This window comes from Schistocerca piceifrons, chromosome 4, assembly GCF_021461385.2.
Source record: "Schistocerca piceifrons isolate TAMUIC-IGC-003096 chromosome 4, iqSchPice1.1, whole genome shotgun sequence".
Taxonomy (NCBI): Eukaryota; Metazoa; Arthropoda; class Insecta; order Orthoptera; family Acrididae; genus Schistocerca; species Schistocerca piceifrons.
Window position 1 is genome coordinate 558,475,349 of NC_060141.1, and position 24,343 is coordinate 558,499,691.

Below are 24,343 nucleotides of genomic sequence, written 5' to 3' on the forward strand. Positions count from 1 at the left end.
GTGTGAGGAACAGCTTGGTGATTTCCTAAGACATATGAACAGCCTCCATACCAACATCAAATTTTACTATGCAAGTAGAAAAGGCTCAACAGATATTCATTCTAGATTTACTGGTGGAATGGTGAGAATGTAGGTAACAGCATGTATCAAAAACCAATATACATGGTCAGGTACCTGCATGAACTATCAAATGGTCACCGGACCAAGGAAAAGGATATCAGAAAAATATTCTCGTAACACATATGAGGTGAATATGCGAACTGCAGCACCTCAGATGCAACATGCAACACCTGGAAAGCATTCTGAGAAGCAATGGGAACTCCAGGGGTTACGTAATACGTGAAATGAAACCAAACACCCGTCAAAATGACACATCAAACATCCACAGAGTGATGGGCAGAATCTACTGTATATTGTGAAAACACAGTGTAAAGACTGTTTACAAACTGATCAAAAATACCAGATTTGAAGAGGACAAAAGGGACACACTTGAAATGTCAGGAATATACTGAAAACTGTGCACATGAGGCAAAGTCTATGTTTGAATGACCCGGTGATCCATCAATACCAGGTTCACTGAGCATAAACAGTAAATGGTACTGCAGATTGGGAAAAGTGGAGAAATCAGCCATAGCAGAGTACACACTCTATATGACCAACAATATAATAAAATTGACCAATATGCAGGTTCTCACTATGGAGAGGAGGTACGGTTCCTCTTTGTTCAGGGAAGACATAGAAATTCACAAATATAACAGTAGTTTTAAATATGAAGAAAAAAGAGTCAAGGTAAATGGATCCTGGATTCCTACACTGCTGAAAATGAGCATTGCAAATATCAAGGGGAGAACTTTTTGAGCAATGACCACGGAAAGGTCCTCAGACATTGGTGCAACAGGTACATATAATCTCCAATTGCAAGCTCAACTCCAGAGGTGTTGATCACTTGAATGAAAAAGAACTGGTCAGTGGAAGGGGAGTTACTGACTAATGATCTCCAAACGGATCTCCCTGGTACCATCATCCATCATAGGAAACAACAAGCAAATAGAGGAGCTGCTCATTTGTTGAAAAAGAGCAAACAGACTTTCGCAACAGGTGTTCCTGTATACTTTACAGGCCATATACTATAAGCATTTTCTCTGAGAGTACTACTGTGTTTGTAATTAGGAGAAATTTATGTTTAGTTATGCAAAAAAGGTAAGTAGTTTGTGGCAGTTATTATTTATAAGTAAATAAAATTCCACTTCTGGCACAGTGTGGTCTATTGAACGCTATTGGTTTCACAGGTTTTATCTTTCATCTTAAGGCATCTGTGAAAACAGTCAAACCATAAATGTACTGAAAATAATTAAAATTAAAAATTATACGATAACAGTGAGATATGATAGTTATTTTTTTATATCAGGTTTCACAGTCCAAGCAAAATTAAAGATTGGCAGCTTACCCTTTTCCACGCTACTGCAATTTCCCGTGTTAAAGCAAGTTATTTTATGAAAATGATCCACTGTCACAGTATTACTTTTAATTATTTTCAATCGCTGCATGTTACAAGTCTAGCAATACCAGAAACAAAGATTTGGCACTTAATGAGACCTGTAATATTATAAAATGTTGTTTAAGACTTACATTCCACAGTCTTGCTGGCATAGCCTTCCTGAAAGTACATGCAAGATAGCTGCTAGATATGAAAAAAGCAAGGCTATGACTACAGAAGCCAATCCTTTCTATGGCCATCAGCCAGCACATCCTTGAGTGAAATCAAGAAAGATCTTCTTGGCAACTACTGAAGCTCTTACAGGAACACTACAGCAAGCAAGGATCTCAAAGGGGTGGGGACAATGTCAACAACTGGAGAAATGGATGACTCCAAACAAAGAACTCCCTCCTGGTCAGGGAAGTGGACAAAATGGAAGTTTCATAACAGACTATGCTCTAGCACTATGAGATGCCAGACCAAACTGCAAAAGTGCGGCCCTTTTGTGGAGTCAGTTTTTTGCAAGTGTGGTGCTGTGCAGACTAACAACCATCTATTACAATGTTCTTCATTTGCAGCCACAAACACTGTGAGAGACCTGATGAGGGTGTCACTGCATGCACTCAACATTGACAATTTCTGGTCAACAAACGCATAAACTGCTGTCAATGATCAATTTCCTTTTGTTGATTTTATACTTTGTACTTCCTATGACATAATTAATTCATAGCTTGACTGTTTCCATAATGCAGTTCTGTTTGACAGATACTGTAAAACAGAGGATTTATCCTCCCAAACCAGGGGAATACCAGATACTCCAATTGAAATAGTGTGAACCCTAAGCCTCTGTTCTGCTCCATGACCAACACTAGTTATGGCATACAAACCTGTCTTTAGGATCCCTCCCTCTTTTTCTTTTCCAAGTATCAACAATCTTGACAAACTGACAAATTCTTAACTAGATCAATAATGAAATCATTTAAATCTTTCATCTAAATCATGGCAAATTAAGTACAGAGAAAATTGAGATGGAAGGTATCACTGACAAAAATCTCCAATGTCAGAAAAAAGTGTTACACAATAGACTCAAATACACAGCCTGGGGAGGGGGGGGGGGGGGGGGGGGGGGGGGGGGGGGGGGGGGGGAAAAAAAAAAAAAAAAAAAAAAAAAAAAAAAAAAAAGAGAGAGAGAGAGAGAGAGAGAGAGAGAGAGAGAGAGAGAGAGAGAGAGAGAGAGAGAGTTAAGTGTCCATATGACAAGGAGAAAACAAAGCATAACAAAACTTCATGGTTTGAGAGGGTAAGTTATACTATTTCAGCAATTACAATACTGAGTCACGTTTACAAAGCACTTGGCAGTATGTGCCCACTTATCAGCATGGTTAACATGAAAAAAGGATTTGCAACACATGTAAAATTGGACACAAAGTGAAAAATATTGAAACAAACTGTTTTTTGGTAGATCAGCACTCAGAAGTCAGCTTCTGAAGAATATTTCGCTTGTAACTGTAACAGTCTACAGATTTCCTCTAGACAACTTTCAGCTATTTATGAGAAAATTATATGCATTACTGAGCTACCTGTCAGACAAAAATAAACAGTTAGTGGAGTTTCAAGATTTCAATGTAGATTTCTTAATAGATTCTGACAGGAAAAATGAACTGGAATCATTATTTGGTTGTTTCAATCTGATTTCAATACTGAATTTTCCAACTCATGCATAGCAAGATAGTAGGACCCTGATTGATAAATTTTTTATAGATCAAGCTCATGTTGAAAAAATTAATATGTACCATATTGTTAATGAATTATTTTATCATGATGCACAATTAATGGGAATAAACAATGTAGCACCTTACAACTCTGAGACACATTTGTACGAAGCTGTGATGTTTATTAATGACACAACAGGGTTCAGTGTTAAAAGAGGTGGGATGAGGTATACAGAGAAAAAGATGCTAAAATATAATTGAATTATTCTATAGCAAATCTGTGGAAATATTTGAAAGTAGTTTTCCTAGAAAAATTATCCAGAAAGTCCAAGACAAAAACTAGTAAGTCACAACAACAAAAGGGATTTATATCTCATTTAAGAGGAAATGGGAAATTTATACAAAAGACTGTCAAGTTCTGATATCATTTGCATTCTAAAAAGAACAGTAATATTATAAGAAAAGTCTTTAAAATGTCCAGAAATGGCTGCATTTGTAATGGAACCTTGACCAGGAAGCATGGACTGCTGATGGAATGGCTTCTTACGGTGTTCAAAGATTACTAGCATTTCTACACTATCCCTGAAGACCATCAGCACTGAGTATGGGAGTGACATGTGGAGAGAGGTTCCCTTCTTCCATTGTTTTGAAAAGGCACAATGCTGTTATTTCTAGTGTCATGGCATGGGGAGCCAACAGCCTGGTAGTGATTGAGGGATTTCTGATGGCATAACCGTACATCACAGACACCCTGCATTCTCATGTGTAACCTGTCATGTAACAGTACCATGTTATTATTCAACACAACTGTGTTCATCCACATATTATACGAGCATCTATGAACTATCTGTGTAATGTTCAGGTACTCTCATGGCCAATAAGCTCACCAGATGTGTCCCTGGCAGAACATGAGTGGGAGCAGCTTAGACATCAGCACTATCCCAGTGCCCCAGTATCCAGGATATCAAGGCAGACTACAACAGTTGTGGCCAGCTTCTCTTGTGAAAGGATAAAACAGCCCTTTTCAACTGAATCTGCACATGTATACAAGCCAGAGGGGGTGCAGTTTCATATTGATAGTTAGTTAGTTACATGTTCCATAGATCTTTTATCGAAATAACGTAGAATAAGGCAGTTTCCTCGATATTTGTACGTCATTATTGTTAACATTAATGAACATATTTTTAATTCCGTTCAAGCACTCATGCAACTACACTTAAAAGTTTTTTTAGCAGGCTACTAGTTTTTAAACAATTCATCCATGGAACAGGAGCTGTCTAGAGAAATGATTTTGTCATTGTGGCCCCTTATCAGTTAGAGGGCCTGCACAACAGACAAGCGAGATGGGCTGCCGACCTCCTTCCAAGAGCTCATATCAAAACATTGCCGATGAATGTAAACATCAACAGACTTTCCGCATAAACACGGCACAACTTCATGAAAAGCCATGTGACCAAGATCCACCAATTACAACTAATGGGACTAAGTGTAGCACTCTGCAGAATCAGTGTTATAAGCACACCAACAGAAACAGACCAGCAGTGTGTACCTACAGCTAGGACAGCTCCGGCCAATACCTATGCCGCTCCTGCCCGGTAGACACTTGCTGTAGTCTTCTGTAGAAATTTTTATCTTGTTGGGCATAACGCCACTTTGGAATTGTGTAGCATAGTTTTTGGTTATTATTACTTCTTTTCACTGTCTTGTAACTTTTATCTGGCTTTTGCCACCACAAGAATTATTGTGTTTCTTGTTGTTCTTGAATTTGGAAATTAGTGCATGCCAAGAAGGCATTTTAGTTAAATAAAGTGTGTTCAAACTTGATCATTAGTTCTTTCCTGCTGACTGCAGGACACTAGAGATTTAAATTTAAAACTTACTTTGCTACTTGTCAGACATTTTATATTATTGGGCAACTGATAAAAAAAATGTTGCTCCATATTGAACTCCTTTCTGGGCCACTTAAAGCTTCAATAATGGGTAAAAAAGGTAATTTTCATTTGTTTCGAAAACTAGAAACTATACAAATAGCAAAGGTAGCTGAACTTATTTGTTTGAGCACCTCTGTGATACCATACTTCCAGTTCAAGTTTTCTTCAGCATGTAAACTTCAGAATTTGGATAATCTAGCCTGTTTACTGACTCCTGCTCAAGTACTACATCAACTGTTGGTATGGCTATTTGTTGTACAGAACTGAATATAGCATGTTTCATCAACATATAGGGAGTGTGTATTTTCAGAAAAAAACACTTAAAAATTCTTTGGAAAACATCATTAGCAATCTTGTCCAATGCTTTCTGTCTAATGTTATTTATTATAACACTTATCTTCTCCAAAAAGTACCAATTCTGCTCAATGAATGTTAAGTGCAAGGTCATCGACATACATAAGGAATAGGAGTGGGCCCAAAACTGAGCCTTGTCGGACACTCTTTGTAATTTCTCCCCAGCCACTAAAATTTTCTCCCCTTCCAATATTGTTTGAATTTCTCAGCACAACTTTTTCATTATGTTTGTTATGTATGATTCAAACCAGTTGTGTATGAAGCCATCACTTCCATAAAATGTAAGGTTTTCCATGTGGCATGATTAATGTAAATGCCTTGGAAGATCAAAAACTCTGGCAATATTTTATTATTTAAGGCTCATAATATTTGGTGAGTGAATGTTTAAATAGCATTCGCAGTCAAGAAACCCTTCTGGAATCCAAATTATGATATGCTGACTAAAGTGTTATTATTTACATATGAGACTACACTTCACTACGCTTAAAGGTGGACCTACTCTCCATTACATTAATTCCAAATACACGCATCAAAAAAAGTTTTGCACCACCCCGGTTCCCAGAACTCGGGAAGATAGATTTTGAGTGTGGATATCGTATCACAGACACAATCCCTCTGACTTTTCAGAGACGTCATTAAACCCACCCAAAGATGTAAACAACCATGCATGAGCAGTGCCTATTAGATGGAGGGGGTCCGACAGCCAATCAGTACCAATAATTCCACAACAAAGGAGCTACACAGCTCATTTTATCTGTAGTTCAACCATAACTAGATGGTCAATACCGCAGTTGAATTGCATCCGCATTGTTACATTGTACCAGGAAGGACTCTCAACAAGGGAAGTGTCCAGGCAACTCGGAGTGAACCAAGCAATGTTGTTCGGACATGGAGGAGCTACAGAGAGACAGGAACTGTCGATGATATGCCTCACTCAGGCCGCCCAAGTGCTACTACTGCAGTGGATGACTGCTACCTACGGATTATGGCTCGGAGGCACCCTCACAGCAACGCCACAATGTTGAACAATGCTTTTCGTGGACCCACAAGACGTCGCGTTATGACCCAAACTGTGTGCAATAGGCTGCATGATGCGCAACTTCACTCCTGATGTCCACGGCGAAGTCCATCTTTGCAACCACGACACCATGCAGCGAGGTACAGATGAGCCCAACAACATGCTGAACGGACCGCTCATGGTTGGCATCACTTTCTCTTCACCGACGAGTGTCACATATGCCTTCAACCACACAGTCGTCAGAGACGTGTTTGGAGGCAATCTGCTCAGGTTGAACACCTAAGACACACTGTCCAGCGAGTGCAGCAAGGTGGAGGTTCCCTGTTGTTTTCGGGCAGCATTATGTGGGGCTGACGTATGCCAGTGGTGGTCATGGAAGGCGTTGTAACTACTGTATGATACTTGAACGCCATCCTCCGACCAACAGTGCAACCATATCGGCAAGGCATTTGTCTTCATGGATGACAATTCATGCCCCCATCGTGCACATATTGTGAGTGACTTCCCTCAGGATAACATTGCTCGAGTAGAGTGGCCAGCATGTTCTCCAGACACGAACCCTATCGAATATGCCTGGGATAGATTGAAAAGGGCTGTTTATGGACGACGTGACCCACCAACCACTCTGAGAGATCTCCGCCAAATCGCCATTGAGGAGTGGAACCATCTGGACCAACAGTGCCTTGATGAACTTGTGGAGAGTATGCCATGATGAATACAGGCATGCATCAGTGCAAGAGGATGTGCTACTGGCTATTAGAAGTATCAGTGTGTACAGCAATCTGGATCTCCACCTCTGATGGTCTCACTGTATGGCATGATTTTCATGAGCAATATAAAGGGCAGAAATGATGTTTATGTTTATCTCTATTCCAATTTTCTGTACAGATTCCAGAATTCTTGGGACCGAGGTGATGCAAAACCTTTTTTGACACGTGTATTTTGGAATCAAATTGCAGTAAGTGAATTGGATGATAATTATTCAAGTCTTTGTTGTCACTTTTCTTATTAGGAGGTTTAACAACTGCATATTTTAATCTATCCGGATAAAATTCCTGTGCCATTGATACTTTACATATGCCACTAAGGATGTTACTTATTAAGTTAGAACAACTTTTCAGAATTCTGTTTGAAATTCCAACAACACATGAGCTTTTGTTTTTTAAAATTTTTATAGTTCTGTTAATTTCAGAGAAGGATTCTCTTCTAATTGCTTAAAGTTTTGTGAAATGACAGTTTTAAAGATTCTCTTGGTTCTCAGCTGAACTGTTTAATCCTATTTTTGCTGCTACATTTAGAAAGTAAATGTTAAAAAACATGCAACTTTTGAATTATCAGTCAAAACACTGTCATTTAGTTTAATTGTTATATCATCTTGTACTCTAGTTGTCATGACTCTTGTTTCACAGTATCCCATATAGTTTTCATCTTATTATCTGCACTGTTAATTTCTGTCAGGATATGCATCATGGATAGTGTAGAAATGCTATTCATCTCTGAACGCAATATGATGCCAGTCCACGCTTCTGGTAAAAGCACCATTACAAACACAGCTGTTTCTGTTGTGGCATTAATGGCTGTCTACACGTGGAATTGTAATTTTCTACTCCCACTGCTTCTAGTCTCTGACCAATGGTGCAGAAAGACACAAAAAGTTGCAGGGAATCCATTATTTGATCTTGAATGTGATGTGAAAAAGATATGATGTGCTTGGCACTCACTATGGCAGTCCTCCGTTGTGGTAGTCAGACATGATCAACCAGAACCCTGACGAGTATGTCTGTCCTCATGTTCCCATATGCAGTGTAACATCTGGCCCCTGTCACGTCTGATGCCCCACAAAATCTGGATATTACAGGATTCTACCACCCAGCCAAATGGGAACCCACTATGAGGCCCCTTTCAAATTATGTTAGGTGCTGATAATACTGTCTAAAACAAGTATGCAGCATTTCCGTGTCCTTCACAGTGGCAGCACTCTGGTGATCATTCTACATGTCACAAATAACTATAACTCTAAACATTAATGACGTCCTGGATTTTCTAATGTTTGATTTGACTGTAAATATTAAAATACACACTGATAGTGTGTACATGTATGAAGTTACACTGACGTCCGACCACATCTTTTGCATGCTTCATTGTTTTTGTCTGGCAGTGCATATAGAAAAATGCCAGATTTTGTTGCCTATGTTAAATATAAAATTAAAAAGGTAGTGGTGGTCCTTAAAATGGCCTTCCATGTGATGCACTGTGCAATGTAAGATTTTTTTCTGCAGCTGAGATTTGAGGATGCCCACACCTGACAAGAAAATTCAATAAAAACAAAACAAATAATGCATGACATATGACTGTGTTCTGTACATTAATTACAATGGTTACTGTGTTCTCTGTGGGCAGTGCCTTTGTTTAATAAGTTGGTGAGTATCCAGGCTTGGGGAGTCATTCATAAAAATTTCTAAGTGAAGCTAAAGTTGGTGCAAGCCAGCATTAGAATGGAGCTTAACCATGTTTGCGTATTGCACAATGCAAAAATAAGCTGTGCCATAAATCTTAAAAAATCCTACACTGCACAGCACACAAAATCGGAAGCTGGTATCTGAGGAGGTTAACACTGATAAACGAAACCTGCAAAAATAAATCAAATAATGTGTGATCTGTGGCAGTGTTCTGTACATTAGATAAGCATTCTATCATAGGATGTAAAATTTCAAAACAAATGGACTCTGAATCTCTCAAAACTAACTCACATTGACTTACAACTCATGGTATCGGAAGGGATTCAACTTTCTATTTTCTTCCATCTGAATTAAAGTACTGACTCTGAACGTCAAACGCCTACTCTTCTGTAAACCCTTCCTCATTCCACAAACTCATCTCACCATCTGGTGACAAAATAACACTGCCACAATCTCCAGACTTTGAAACTTCAACCACAGTGCCAAGACAGCTGGTCCTTTGATCTCTCACATCCCAGACCTGCAACATTCTCTGTGAAATACTGATGTTTACCAGTCATGATGAAAACCATTCTTGGTGCAAACAAGACTGAAATTTTTGTTTGTATTAGTGAGAAGTCTTGCTGAATAGTCAGTTCATTACAGACTTTAAGATTTGCTTAAACTTGTTGGTGAATGCATTATGAGACAATGAAATTTGTGTTTTCGCTACTGCTGACCCTCACATTACAGCAATGCATTACATTGTAAAAGCACCAGAACTTGTTTAGGAGCTTACAAATTACCCAATCAAAAGAAACGGAACATCATAGTTCTCAGCTGTCAGATGACAACCTTCCCTTAATCTGACTCTGTGCAGTGTGTAAAACATGCAATGAAACTCAATCCTATATTTAAGAAATTTCCAAAAAGACTGACACAGAATTTGTTTGATTTTTGTATACTTTTGGAGATATTTGTGTGCATTATTGAGTTATTTGAATTAAATGTTTTACAAAAATTATAACTGAATAAAATCTCCAGGCCATCAAAATATTCTAATTCATACATTCTGTAACTAACCTGCTGACATTATGTGGTCCTGAAGGCAACGGCAAGCTTTTGTTTTGAATGCTGGACAGTAGAGCCGTCTAGCATCATCCTCTTGAAGGTCTGATGCCAACGAAGATGCAAACCTTTCAGCTTCTTCTAGGTACATTTCTTTTTCTTTAGTGAGATCATTTGTTTCCTATGGAAAAATATATATGTGGAAATTACAGTGAAACAAATTTTAAAATTACAAATTTCTCACTCTGTCCTTATCTCTGGACTGAAGCTGGTACAATGCTTACTAATATATCATCCTAGATTTCCTACAATCTTTTATGTCTCCTCCTCCATCTTTGTTTCCCCTCAACCTCATGACAGATGGGGTCCCACTCATCCTGGGGTCTGAACGAACTGCCATTCATTTCTACCCTCTCCTGCCGTATTCCTGTTTTCCTCCTTGAGGATGGAACTAATAGTTCTAAAATCTATGAATACTCTCTCTCTCTCTCTCCCTCCCCCCTCCCTCACTCCTTTCTTTTTCTATCGGCATTATTGCCATTTTACCTCCTGGGAATAAGTACTGGACAACCATTCTGTCTCTCTCGAAATTTAGTTTTCTCAAGTGAATTTTCTTTTTATATAATATTTACATATCAAGTGGAAAATATCTTTCTGCTTTCAAATATTACAGTTGTTTACAATTTTGTATGAAAGTTTTGGTAGAATGTAAATACTTTAGGAGTAACAATATTATGAAAAGGGTACTTGCTACTCACAGTATAGCGGAGATGCTGAGTTGTAGGTAGGCACAACGAATAGACTGTCACAAAATTAGCTTTTGGCCAACAAGGCCTATGTCAAAAATTGTGTGTGTGTGTGTGTGTGTGTGTGTGTGTGTGTGTGTGTGTGTGTGTGTCTGTCTACACTCCTGGAAATTGAAATAAGAACACCGTGAATTCATTGTCCCAGGAAGGGGAAACTTTATTGACACATTCCTGGGGTCAGATACATCACATGATCACACTGACAGAACCACAGGCACATAGACACAGGCAACAGAGCATGCACAATGTCAGCACTAGTACAGTGTATATCCACCTTTCGCAGCAATGCAGGCTGCTATTCTCCCATGGAGACGATCGTAGAGATGCTGGATGTAGTCCTGTGGAACGGCTTGCCATGCCATTTCCACCTGGCGCCTCAGTTGGACCAGCGTTCGTGCTGGACGTGCAGACCGCGTGAGACGACGCTTCATCCAGTCCCAAACATGCTCAATGGGGGACAGATCCGGAGATCTTGCTGGCCAGGGTAGTTGACTTACACCTTCTAGAGCACGTTGGGTGGCACGGGATACATGCGGACGTGCATTGTCCTGTTGGAACAGCAAGTTCCCTTGCCGGTCTAGGAATGGTAGAACGATGGGTTCGATGACGGTTTGGATGTACCGTGCACTATTCAGTGTCCCCTCGACGATCACCAGTGGTGTACGGCCAGTGTAGGAGATCGCTTCCCACACCATGATGCCGGGTGTTGGCCCTGTGTGCCTCGGTCGTATGCAGTCCTGATTGTGGCGCTCACCTGCACGGCGCCAAACACGCATACGACCATCATTGGCACCAAAGCAGAAGCGACTCTCATCGCTGAAGACGACACGTCTCCATTCGTCCCTCCATTCACGCCTGTCGCGACACCACTGGAGGCGGGCTGCACGATGTTGGGGCGTGAGCGGAAGACGGCCTAACGGTGTGCGGGACCGTAGCCCAGCTTCATGGAGACGGTTGCGAATGGTCCTCGCCGATACCCCAGGAGCAACAGTGTCCCTAATTTGCTGGGAAGTGGCGGTGCGGTCCCCTACGGCACTACATAGGATCCTACGGTCTTGGCGTGCATCCGTGCGTCGCTGCGGTCCGGTCCCAGGTCGACGGGCACGTGCACCTTCCGCCGACCACTGGCGACAACATCGATGTACTGTGGAGACCTCACACCCCACGTGTTGAGCAATTCGGCGGTACGTCCACCCGGCCTCCTGCATGCCCACTATACGCCCTCGCTCAAAGTCCGTCAACTGCACATACAGTTCACGTCCACGCTGTCGCGGCATGCTACCAGTGTTAAAGACTGCGATGGAGCTCCGTATGCCACGGCAAACTGGCTGACACTGACAGTGGCGGTGCACAAATGCTGCGCAGCTAGCGCCATTCGACGGCCAACACCGCGGTTCCTGGTGTGTCCGCTGTGCCGTGCGTGTGATCATTGCTTGTACAGCCCTCTCACAGTGTCCGGAGCAAGTATGGTGGGTCTGACACACCGGTGTCAATGTGTTCTTTTTTCCATTTCCAGGAGTGTATTTTTGACAAAGGCTTTGATGGCCAAAAGATCATTTTGTGACAGTCTTTTTGTTGTGCCTATCTGCGAGTCAGCAGCTCCACTATATGGTGAGTAGAAACTATCCTTTTCATAATATTGTTACAGTTCATCCTGGGTTCTCCATTGTTTACTTTAGGAGTAAAGTAGATCATTCACGGAACAGCAGTAGTGTTTTCAACAGGCACACACACAAAAACAAAGAAACTTGCTAGCTTTCAGAGTAACCTTTTCTCGAGCTAGTGTGCTCTAGCTCAAGAAAGGATTAGTCTGAAAGCTAGCAAGTTTCTTTCTTTTTTGTGTGTGCGTGTCTATGACTCAATGCTTTTATACTGACAGAATAAAATCACAATACCATAAACTAATTAATGTGGAGTAATGAAACTTTGGGAATTCATCTGCCTAAGTAACTTATTTATGTGATTAACACTGCAAGACCACAGGTTAATGCAAGTGCAAGATAAGCCATTGCAAATGTGAAATGCTGGTACATTAATAACTAGTGTAACCACCAGAATGTTGAATGCAAACATGTATGCACTGTGTTGTACAGGTGTGTGGTGTCAGTTTGTGGGACGGAGTTCCGTGCCTGTTGCACTTGGTTGGTCAATACAAGCTCAGTTAATATTGTTTGTGGATAACGCTAGAGTTTTCATCCAATGATGTCCTACATGTGCTTGATTGGAGTCAGATCTGATTATCAAGCAGGCTAAGGGAACATGTCAACACTCTGTAGAGCATATTGTGTTAAAAAAGTGGTACGTGGGAGCATTAAGTTGTTGGGAAACACCACCTGTGATGCTATTCATGAATGGTAGAACATCAGGTCAAATCACCAGACTAACACACAAATTTGCTCTCAGTGCGCCTGGGATAACCACAAGAGTGCTCCTGCTGTCCGCTGAAATTGCACCCAGACCATAACTCCATCTGGAGGTGCAGTGTGTCTGATACACAGGCGGGCACTAACCTGGCCTCCTCCTAACCAACACACAGCCATCACTGGCACCGAGGCAGAATCAGCTTCCATCATCCTACTCTCTAATGGCCTCTCACTTGACACCACTGAAGTTACAAATGGTGGTGGTTTAGGGCTGATGGAATGGAAGCTACATGGCATCTGGCTTGGGGCTATCCTCGAAGCAACCAATAAGTAACAGTTACGCTGTGTCACTGTGATGCCAATTGCTACTCAAATTGCTGTGGCAGATGCAGAATGAAGTACCAGAGCCATACACCGAACATGATGGTATTCCCTCTCGGTAATGCCATGTGGCTGTCTGGAGCCTGGACTTCTTGCAACCGTACATTCTCATAACCACTGCTGCCAGCAATCATTAACAGGGTTACATTACTGCCAGTATTTCTGAAATATCACGGAAGGAACATCTAGCTTCTTGTAGCCGTATCACCTGACCTCGTTAAGACTGAGGGAGCTGTTGATAATGGTGTCTTTGTCACCTTAAAGACATTTTTGACTAACATCAACTCATAGTGTCCAACCTCAATGGTAAGTAACACTTATGACTGCTACAGCATGTATTTAAAGCAAACCTGATTTGCATAATCATAGTGGTGCTACTAGCACCTCTCTTAGACAACTGGCACAACATTTGAGTAGACATCTTCTTTAAGATGTAGAAACACACCTACCAGCTTTCATTAATCACACAACTACTTGTTGGTGATGACTTTTTTTCCCTCAGTGTACTTTTCGGTGAGTGGTATCCTTTACTCCTAAAGTATTTACAAATAGTTTTACTTTAGTCCGTAGCTGTCTTTGATGTATCTCTGGTCTCAGATAGGTCAATACGACGGTTACTAGAATAAATGGTAGAGATCATGGTGAATGTATGCAGTAGCAAGATGCAACATTGACTTTACAGCCAACCTTGCCATCATTCAGTAACCCAGCACTGCAGAAACCTACTGTACTGTCATTGAATATTTGATGAATACAAGGTATGTTAAGTTCTTTCCAAAGACTGATGATTAATTGCTGAGTTACACTACAGCTATGAGTCTACTGAGGTGTTCTGAGAGAATATTTTGAATCGTTTCCAATGAAATATAGTGGTTTGTATGTGATTGCAGGATATACTAACCATTAAAGGCACTGGAAACTTGGGAAATTAAGATTCATATATTTCCAAAGAACAATGAGATGAACCCGAAATGGATAAGTGCTTGTAAATATACTGATTCATTTTCAGTTGCTAATGCTTGTGTATGCCCAAAACATTTTGCTAAATTGGTTAATGAAGAGGATTTGAAAAGTTAACTGTTGAATCTTCCTCCAATACAAAAAATTGAAGCCTGATGTTATCCCAGCCTCCAGAGTGATTTAAGGGGTAGCAATGAACCTATAATGAGACAAAAAAATCAGGTTAAAAAAATGTAAGGGTGTGGAGGAGATTTCACACTCAACATATTGCCAATTAATGAAAGAAACAACTAGCGGAGAAAATATTAACTATGAAAACAAACAATGCTGCAAATGTGACAATATGTTTTACTGTAACATTGAGTTACTTAAAACATTAAAAAATATGGTTGAGGCACCTTTTTCTGAATGTCAGCAAAAGTGGTTATGAAATAACAGTACACTAATTGGTTATCTGAAGCTATTGCAAGGGCTATGACTTACATTGTATATCTTATAAAATGTTATGCTTTATCATGTATTTACTGCAATATTCTCATTGTAGTGTACCTGATATTAAAAGAAGAGTCCCGCAGTTCACTGACCACAGAAAAAGGGCCTAGATAAATTTTAGAAAACAAACTATCTTTTAGATATTTTTTAAAGTTTTATACAGTGAAAAACTTTTAAATTGGAAATTTTTTATTTATTTAAGTACTAAACAAATTAATAATAATATACCACAACATGAAAACTCTCAATTGTATTGACAATTGTGTATGAGTGGTTCACTTGTATGTGTGGTGCATCTATCAGCTTTTGTGCAGTGCAGTGAGGCAAGAAGGTCAATGGTAACGTCACCACTTGCAGTGAATCTGTCCTTTACATCCTCTGTGTATTCTAGTAACTGTAATCAGTACCACATTATCGAGCAACACAATCTTTCTTGTTACCTTTTGCTCAGATTTCTTGTTAATTCTACGTGCTGTAAGGCCACATGCATTGCACAGCAACATAATCTTCTGAGTGGAAGGATCAAAGACCCTTCGAGGTGCACGTTGCTTATGAGTGGCAGGATGAGAACGCAATGGATTTACAACATATGGTGAACTGCATTTTTCACAGGAAAATTTCTTTTCTTGAATATCATCATCTGCAAAGAAAAAGAAGTGCTACTTTATTACTCAACAATATAAACAACAAATATTAATAAAAGACTTTCTGTTGTAATATGTATCTGTTAAGAACAGTGCACTATTTTCAGCAGTAAATTTTAAATTAAATGCAACTGACCTACAAAAGAACATTTTTTAGGTTTCTTTGTTACTTTCTTTTTCATAATCTTCTTCCTTGGGATTATAATATCTGGTGAAAATGGTCTCTTTTTCTCTCTTTTTCTTTGGGACATAATACATGTTTGGTCTGCATCACGTATTTCCTAGAAAAAAATTAAAAATAACAACACACAAATGTTTCAGAATAGACAATTTTTCATATTTCATGAGAAGACTACCCACTCATGCTTTCTCAGTTATTGCAGACACACAAATTCCATGGCCAACTGATATGTTTCAAAGGAAATAAAAATAAGTGGATGAAATTATATAAAGTAGTCTTAATTATCAAACCTATACATTACAATGTGGTTAATATTATAACAAAGACGTACAGAAACAGTTATTCATCTCATTCATAGATTTAAAAAAAGCATATGATAGTGTTCATAGACCCACACTTCTAAAAATCCTTAGATCATATGGCCTCCATCCCAAACTGATAAAGACTCATTCAGCTAACTTTAACTAACACAAATTCAAAGGTTAAGTTAGAGGAGAAATGTCCAAAGCTTTCACAATAAAAATAGGACTCAGACAAGATGATGGATTGACTCCTTTGCTTTTCAGTGTGGCCCTCGATTAGATCATGACAATCTAGCATAAAGAAAATCCATGTAAAATTAAAATTGGAGGAAAACCAGCAATAAGAGCAAACTGCCTTGGGTTTGCTGACGATTTAGTTCTTAGCCCTCGACATGGAAGAAGTTTGTGTTCAGATAACAAGTCTCCAGAAAATTGCTTCAAAAACAGGATTACAAATATCCTTTGAGATAACGGAAATCATGCCCATGAAACCTCTTTGTGTAGATAAAATATTCATAAATGATCAGGCAATTAACATAGTTCTACTATTTAAATATCTTGGAGGAATTATTTTGCACAACTTGGGTGAGAAAGCAACACTGATAAACAGAACCTACAAAATGAAAAAAAAAACACAATGTCTAACCTGGTTAACATATAATAAGAGATGCCTGTCAATAGACACTAAGATCAAACATTACAAAACTGTAATTCTCCCGGAATCAACTTATGCTTGAGAAACTCTGTTCCAAATTAAAAATGAAAGAAGAACCAATCAACTCCTCAAGACTGAATGAAGAATTATCAGAACATGCATCAATAAAAAATACCAGGTTGATGGAGTCTGGAGAATCCTCCCTAATGAAACTGTATATTGTGAGATTGACCCAATCACTAGCAGAATGAGAAAGAAAAGAATCTCATATTTCTTTCATGTCTTAAGAATGCCTGACAACAGGATTTCAAAACAACTAATGATGAGAAGTCTCAGAAAGAAGAGAGGAGGACAGTTGGTCAAAGAAATTCAGCAAGATCTTGAAGCAGTCGGACTTAGAATTACTGATGCAGAGAACAAAAACTTTCAGCAGAAATGGCACACAGAAGACTGGTAAAGATTTCAGACAAATAAAGAAAATTGCGTTCGGAATGAATGAAAAAGTACTGGGCTGAGTGCAAGAAGCAAGTAGTCTAATCTTCAAAGAGAAAATGAACATGGAATGACTCAAGTGGTCTAATGTGGTCAATCAAGTTAATAATAATAACAAAAAATGTAATAAAGTATCTGAAAACAAGATATGGTGTTCTCAAAAATGATTTAATATACACATCACTACTTAAAGCAATGTATTTGTTTTGTTGGACAAGTGAAGAATCATGCCATTTATTGATCGTAATAGAGTTTGAAACCATGCTAGTCAAATACTTCTCACTTTTGCATACATTATTATGGAACCACATCTTACAACTCCGAGAAAATATTAGATTCATTTCACTCACACAGCTATGCTTTCCAGTACATTTTTAAAATCACCATAACTCTTTTGACAAATATGTACAAGTCACCACACCAGTGTTACACTGATTGTCCTTAACAAACACAGTCTGCATGGTTCATTACTATGTTATTTATTATTAATTCCTTTAAATCCTTACGTGGCATAGGGTTGCAAACAAGGGTGGCCATTTTGTTCTGTCGTCTGCTAGCATTTTCACTTCTTTCCATCTTATTCCTTGCTCTTGACCTTCTGCTTAAACTGATCATCTCCACGTCGTTTTGGGCCTGCCTCATCTCTGTCGTCCCTGTGGGATCCAATCAAGTGCTTCCTTCACAATATGTTCATTTGGCCTCCAAGTGTGTGTCCTAACCATCTCCACTTCCTGTTTCTTGTTTGCAGCTCAATTGGCTTATAGCTGGTTCTTTCTCAGAGTGTTTCATTAGAGATGACATTTGGCCACCATACCACCAGGATGTTTCTCAGACATCTGTTGTTGAATGTCTGCAGTTTATGGATTAGCTGCTTTGTCACTTTCCATCTTTCACATCCATATGGAAGCACAGATTTTACATTATTTTTGGTCCTCATTGTTATTTCCTTCAATCCACAGATAGAGCGCAGAGTTGTAAAAGCGCCTTTGGTTTTGTTGACGCAGCTGTTAACGTCCTTTGTTCACCACCATATGGTGTAATCACACTTCCAAGGTAGCAACACTTATCCACCCTTTCAATTATATGGCTCTCAAGCTTAAACTCTGTGGTACTGTTATCATTTGTCCACATATCTTTTGCTTTTAAGATATTAATTTTCCAACTGGTGTTCTTCATTGCAGATTTAAAATGTTCTAGTTTCTCTTTCATGTCATTGACGCTGTGGGATAGAAGGCAAAAGTCATCTGGAAAATCTAGGTCTCCTAAATGTGTTCCCTAGCTCCATTTTATTCCTCTCACTTTATCCATTGCTAGTGTCATTACAAGATTCAGTACTATGTTAGATAGTATCAGTGAGAGCACGCAGCTTTGCTTAGCTCCTGTTTTCACTGCTATTGGCTTGTTGTTGAACCTGGCACTTGTAGTTTTCCTACATGCATTTAACAAGAGCAATTTTTCTTGGGAATTCCAAAAGTTTGCAGTGAGCTCCATATTTTTGTTATAATTCTACTGTCGAAGACCTTTTCAAAGTCTACAAACAGCATGTGAAGTGGTGACTGGTATGAATGTTCAGTTACTATTCTCAAGGGGTTTATTTGGTCAGTACAAGAGCAACCTTGGGCTGCTTTAGGGATTTCTTCTTTGGATGGCGGTTCTATATTAATTGACATATCTTGTGGGAGTCCTTCCCTGTCCACATTCAGCTGAGTCACATTGTCATCTGTAGTTTCACAGTTCAGAATGTTCTCAAAATGTCGTCTGCACCTCTGCACTCGGTCTTCTCGATTTCTGAGTAGTTTACCTTGCTTGTCCTTGATTGGTACATCAACCCCAAATTTCTTATTTGACAGTTTCCTTGTGATGTTATATAGTGTCTTATTATTGCCTCTGTTAGCTGCTGCCTCTGCCTTAGCTGCGAGATTATTGATGAAGGTTCTCTTATCTTTTCTGAAAACCCTCTTTACCACCCTACTTAATATGCAGCATTCCTGCTGGATTTCTTCTTTTACTTCTCTTGTCTGTGCACAATTTAGCCAGAGTTTTGCCTTATTCCTCAGCTGTGTTGAATCCCAAGTATGGTCAAAGATCCAGTCTCGTCTGCCGTGGTCCTTTGTTCCAAGAATTTCTTCAGCACTCTGGGCATAGATCTTGTTCACTGCATTCCATTGACCCTCAATGTCATTCTATTTTATTGCTCTGCTAGGTACTTCAAAACGCTTTCTTAGTTGGATCAAGAACTCCTCTTGGACTTTTGTATTGCCCTACTTTCCAAAATTAAACTTGATCCTCTTCTGCCAGCAATGTCTCTTTTGTGCAGCTATTTTTAGAAGGACTGTTGCTAGCATAAGGCGGTGTTCACTACCAACATCTGCTCCTCTTTAATTCCCCACAACTAGGAGTGATCTTCGCCACTTCCTGCTAATTGCAAAGTGGTCTATCTGATTCTCTGTTCTGCTGTCTGGTGAAACCCATGACACTTTGCGACACCGTTTATGGCAGTAAATGGAACCTGCCACAATCAGGTTAAACAAGCTGCACAAGTCTATTAGATGTTCTCCTCTGTCATTTTAGGTGCCCAACCCATGTTACCTGATAATCTGCTCATGCTGTGGTTGTCATTCCCAGTTTTTGCATTAAAGTCACCAATCAGCAGGGGGATATCTTTTTTTTTTATGCCTTTGTAATGTTTCTTGGAGTTTGCGACAAAACTTGTCTTTCTCTCCATCCTCAGACACTTCTGTTGGTGCATAACATTGTACAATGGTCACTGGTCTTACCCTCACTGCGAAGTGAGTGACTATGATTCTTTCTGTAATTGGGAAGATATGCCCTTCCTTTATTCTTCTTCCTCCAAATACCATTATTCTTGTTTCACTTGATCCTAAAATTTTTAATTCGTATCATTCCATTTCTTGTACCACTTTCATTTGTTTACCTGTTGGACACATTTTTCTCATGTTCCAGAACGCTATTCATGTCACCTTTTTCATTGCCAAGGTTATCATCTTTAAATCTGTCCAATTATTGGTATTCTCTGTTGCACTTTCTGCGATATGCCAATTTCAGGTTAACAGCTTATCAGGCCATACACCCCAGCTCGATGGGAGTGCTGCTCCCTTGACTGCAATCGAGCTCACAGGAGTTTTCTGTGGAGGTTCTCTCCCTTAGTCTTCGAGGGTCCTCTCTCTCTCTCTCTCTCTCTCTCTCTCTCTCTCTCTCTCTCTCTCTCTCTCTCCGTAAGACAGCAGTTATTGGTTTTGGTCTGCCACAGGTATTTTATTTCCACGATACCCACCATATCTGATGAGCATTCCTCTATCCATCACCTGGGGAGGCACCTGATGGGGGCCAGTAACCCCTCTCATGGTTCATGAGACCACATAATTATAATTTATTCTGAGGCTGCCTTCATTTAGTGTGATTGTGCCTTTCATACTGGAGATTTTGGCATGTTGTTTTGATTTTTTTGGGGGGGGGGGGAGGGGGGGGGGGGGAGTCTTAAATGTAAATGGGAGATAATGTGCTCTGCTTCTGGAGAGGGTGTCTCTGAGGGTGAGGTAGGTGTATAATATCAGCAAGACAGGAGTAGTTGGCTATGAGTGGTTGATGAGTAATTTAGATGGTGTCTGTTGCAATAGTGGTGTATACTAGTATTCCAAGGACACACAACCAGAAACATTCTTCCCTGACCCAACGGAACCCAAACAAAGCCATAAGATGGTCAGCTTGTTCGCAAGTACTAAACAATGGAAATAGTAAAGATAATCACTCACTGTATATTTGAGGTGTTTAGTGGTGCACAGATACAGACACAAGATTTGGAACTCATTTACGTGCATGTCTCCTGCTCAACACATCAGCTATACATTGAGTGTTTATCTCCAGTCAGTCCATTGCTTGTATTCCACCCAAGATTTTCCGGTATCATACTAGTGTTCTCGAGAATCCACATACATTTCAGTCTTCTTGAAATACTCATCTTCACTCTAACATTTATATTCTGTTACACACTGAACTGGTCTGAGACGCACTTTCCTTCAACCAGCATTACTTTGGAAACAATTTAATTTATACACATAACAGACCGCAATTAGCCCAAAGTACAATAGTTCCAGCATTTTCACATACGGCAAAGTGCACCAACAAATCTGTAGTAAACTACTCATCCTTTGCCAATGAATTGATTGATTTTAATGAAACCTGTGATTGGTTTTAATGAAACCTGTCACAATGTAAGGACACAATACAGGTCAAAAACAGTCATACAATAATAATCAATGGCAAATTGTTTATTATAAGAGTGAGCAGTGAAGGTAGTCATTTTGATATCTTCTGCTGTCAAGTTGCTCTGAATTATAGAGCTGTAAACATGATCTTCAATTTGTACTTAGCTTTCACCATCTATCTGACCTCAGTTTATGCTAAAAATTCATTTTAACCCGTAGTAAAGAAAAACTAAATTTTGTGTTTAGTAATAAACAGAAAAGAAGTAAAGTATCACACAAAAATTTTCAGAAAGTTCATCAAGAAGTAAGGATAAATAAAATGAAATAGCACCTACTGTTCTCTAACAGTGTAACTAAATTATTGTTTCCAAACTGGAAACTACTTTTCATAGTTCCAAATTAAGGAAGAGAATAAAATATCACATTTGAGCTACCCTCTGGAAATGAAAGAAGGAACTCAGCACATGTACTAAGGTGACTAGTTTTAGCTATAAAAAAGTTAAAATGAAAATAAAAAATTTAGGAAAAAATAAAAATATTTCTTAAGACTTGTACTGTACAAGAGCAAAAACTAATAACAAACCAACAGTTCTGTTTTCAATTGCTTCCACTTTTGATGTTGCTCATGTGTTTTAGCCTGGTGCTGCTTGACCAATTGATACTCATTTCACAATCTGACAACATAATAAATTTTTATCAACAGTTTTTCACCATCAGTTATTTATGTAACATTTCTTATTATCAGACTCTAGATCTGTGACCTGTGATGAACCTCTTACCTTTCCACAATTCACCAGGGAGTGAATGGGCACACTGTCGACGTTTAGCCATCTGCCACAGGGGAATGTTGAAGTCTACAGCAACTATGGCACTATTTGAAATGCCTAGGCTATGTCACAATGTTGGCTTTTACCACAATCCATAACACAACAGTATGATCCACAACCACTCTTCGTAATGATGCAGATCACAAAGACACGAACTCAGTCTACTACACTGACTGAAGAGAGGGAGCTCTACCTCACATTTTAATATGACCGAGGAATACCAATGAAAATGGATAACACCCTCATGATGTTTTAATTACAGTAGTTATGAAACGAAGTTCTCCTTTCAGGATGGAAGCAAACATATGATCTGCAGTTATATCAAATTAATTTCAACTGTATCCATATTATGATATAAATATGTTACACTGAAACAGTTTACAAAAAAGAAAAGAAAAGATTGCTTACAGATATTTTTACATTTCACTTCATACATAGAAAATTTTACATGATAATAAAAATAATAATAATAATCAGTTATATCTTAAATACAAGTGACCCATTCAAATACCACTCCATCACATGCCTGTGCAATAGGTATGAAGTGTTCACATCCTGTAAAAGAAAAATTATGTACAGACATCTGAAGCAAATTAAAGTAACAGCAGAAGAAGAGACACTATCTGAAGAAATCTCAAGATTGGAATGAACAACCCATCACAGACTGCATCATAGTAGAGCAAGCAGCAGATAAAATGTAACATATTTACAGCCTACACTGATTACAAAAAAGAGTATTTGGTTCCATTCAACAAAGATTGTTTATTAAAGTTCTGCAGATTTATAACATAAACATTTCAGTTACCAACAAACTCTCACTCACAATGGTGCAAAAGAAAACACATCCACACCTGAGGCAGCAACAAAAGAATACTAACAAGAACAAATCCAATGAAGTGAGGCAGATTTGAAGGTGACATCTCAAACTCAATATGGTTTTATTTAGCACTCAATCAACTTTAATCAACACTCAATTTAACCATACGTGGGTTTGCCATTAAAAGCAGCAATGGTTTAAGCTTTATATCAAATCATCTTATGTGCTTGAATGAGGTTAATCTATGTATTTCAGCAGAAACACAGATGACCAACCTCCTAAAAGCAGTAGCAAAGTGGTCTAGAAACATCAGTATGCCACTAAGCAGGGACAAATAGTGGGCAAGAAAGATAGGAAAGACCAATATCCAAACTACTTGGTTTGAGATTAGTCATGGGAACATAACTGAACCTATGAATGAACCATAACACAAAAAAATCACAACACAAAGTCACCAGAATTTTCTCTATTTTGAAACCAAAACCAAATGGAAAAACACCTTTGAGGCATTAATAGATGTTCAGTCCCGCTGTTGATTTACACATAGGACCTCTCTTTTTTTTTTTTTTTTTTTTTTTCCTCCTCCTCCTCCTCCATACTCCGCAAGCCACCTGACAGAGTGTGGCGGAGGGTACCTTGAGTACCTCTATCGGTTCTCCCTTCTATTCCAGTCTTGTATTGTTCATGGAAAGAAGGATTGTCGGTATGCTTCTGTGTGGGCTCTAATCTCTCTGATTTTATCCTCATGGTCTCTTCGCGAGATATACGTAGGAGGGAGGAATATACTGCTTGACTCTTCGGAAAAGGTATGTTCTCAAAACTTTGACAAAAGCCCGTACCAAGCTACTGAGCGTCTCTCCTGCACAGTCTTCCACTGGAGTTTTATCTATCATCTCCGTAACGCTTTCGCGTTTACTAAATGATCCTGTAACGAAGCGCGCTGCTCTCCGTTGGATCTTCTCTATCTCTTCTATCAACCCTATCTGGTACGGATCCCACACTGCTGAGCAGTATTCAAGCAGTGGGCGGACAAGCATACTGTAACCTACTTCCTTTGTTTTCGGGTTGCATTTCCTTAGGATTCTTCCAATGAATCTCAGTCTGGCATCTGCTTTACCAACGATCAACTTTATATGATCATTCCATTTTAAATCACTCCTAATGCGTACTCCCAGATAATTTATGGAATTAACTGCTTC

At 39.2% G+C, this 24,343-nt stretch overlaps 1 protein-coding gene across 2 annotated transcripts in view; it reads right to left on the reverse strand.

Annotated features, from left to right (window-relative positions):
- Positions 1–24,343, reverse strand: part of LOC124796275 — a 165,640-nt gene that overhangs the window by 111,041 nt on the left and 30,256 nt on the right. For both annotated transcript variants that reach the window (XM_047260391.1, XM_047260390.1), the window contains exons 3-5: positions 15,781–15,925; positions 15,441–15,640; positions 10,014–10,179 (exon numbers count right to left, since the gene is read on the reverse strand). In XM_047260391.1, coding sequence (XP_047116347.1) covers positions 10,014–10,179; positions 15,441–15,640; positions 15,781–15,925 — 511 coding nt within the window. The remainder of the gene's footprint in view (positions 1–10,013; positions 10,180–15,440; positions 15,641–15,780; positions 15,926–24,343) is intronic.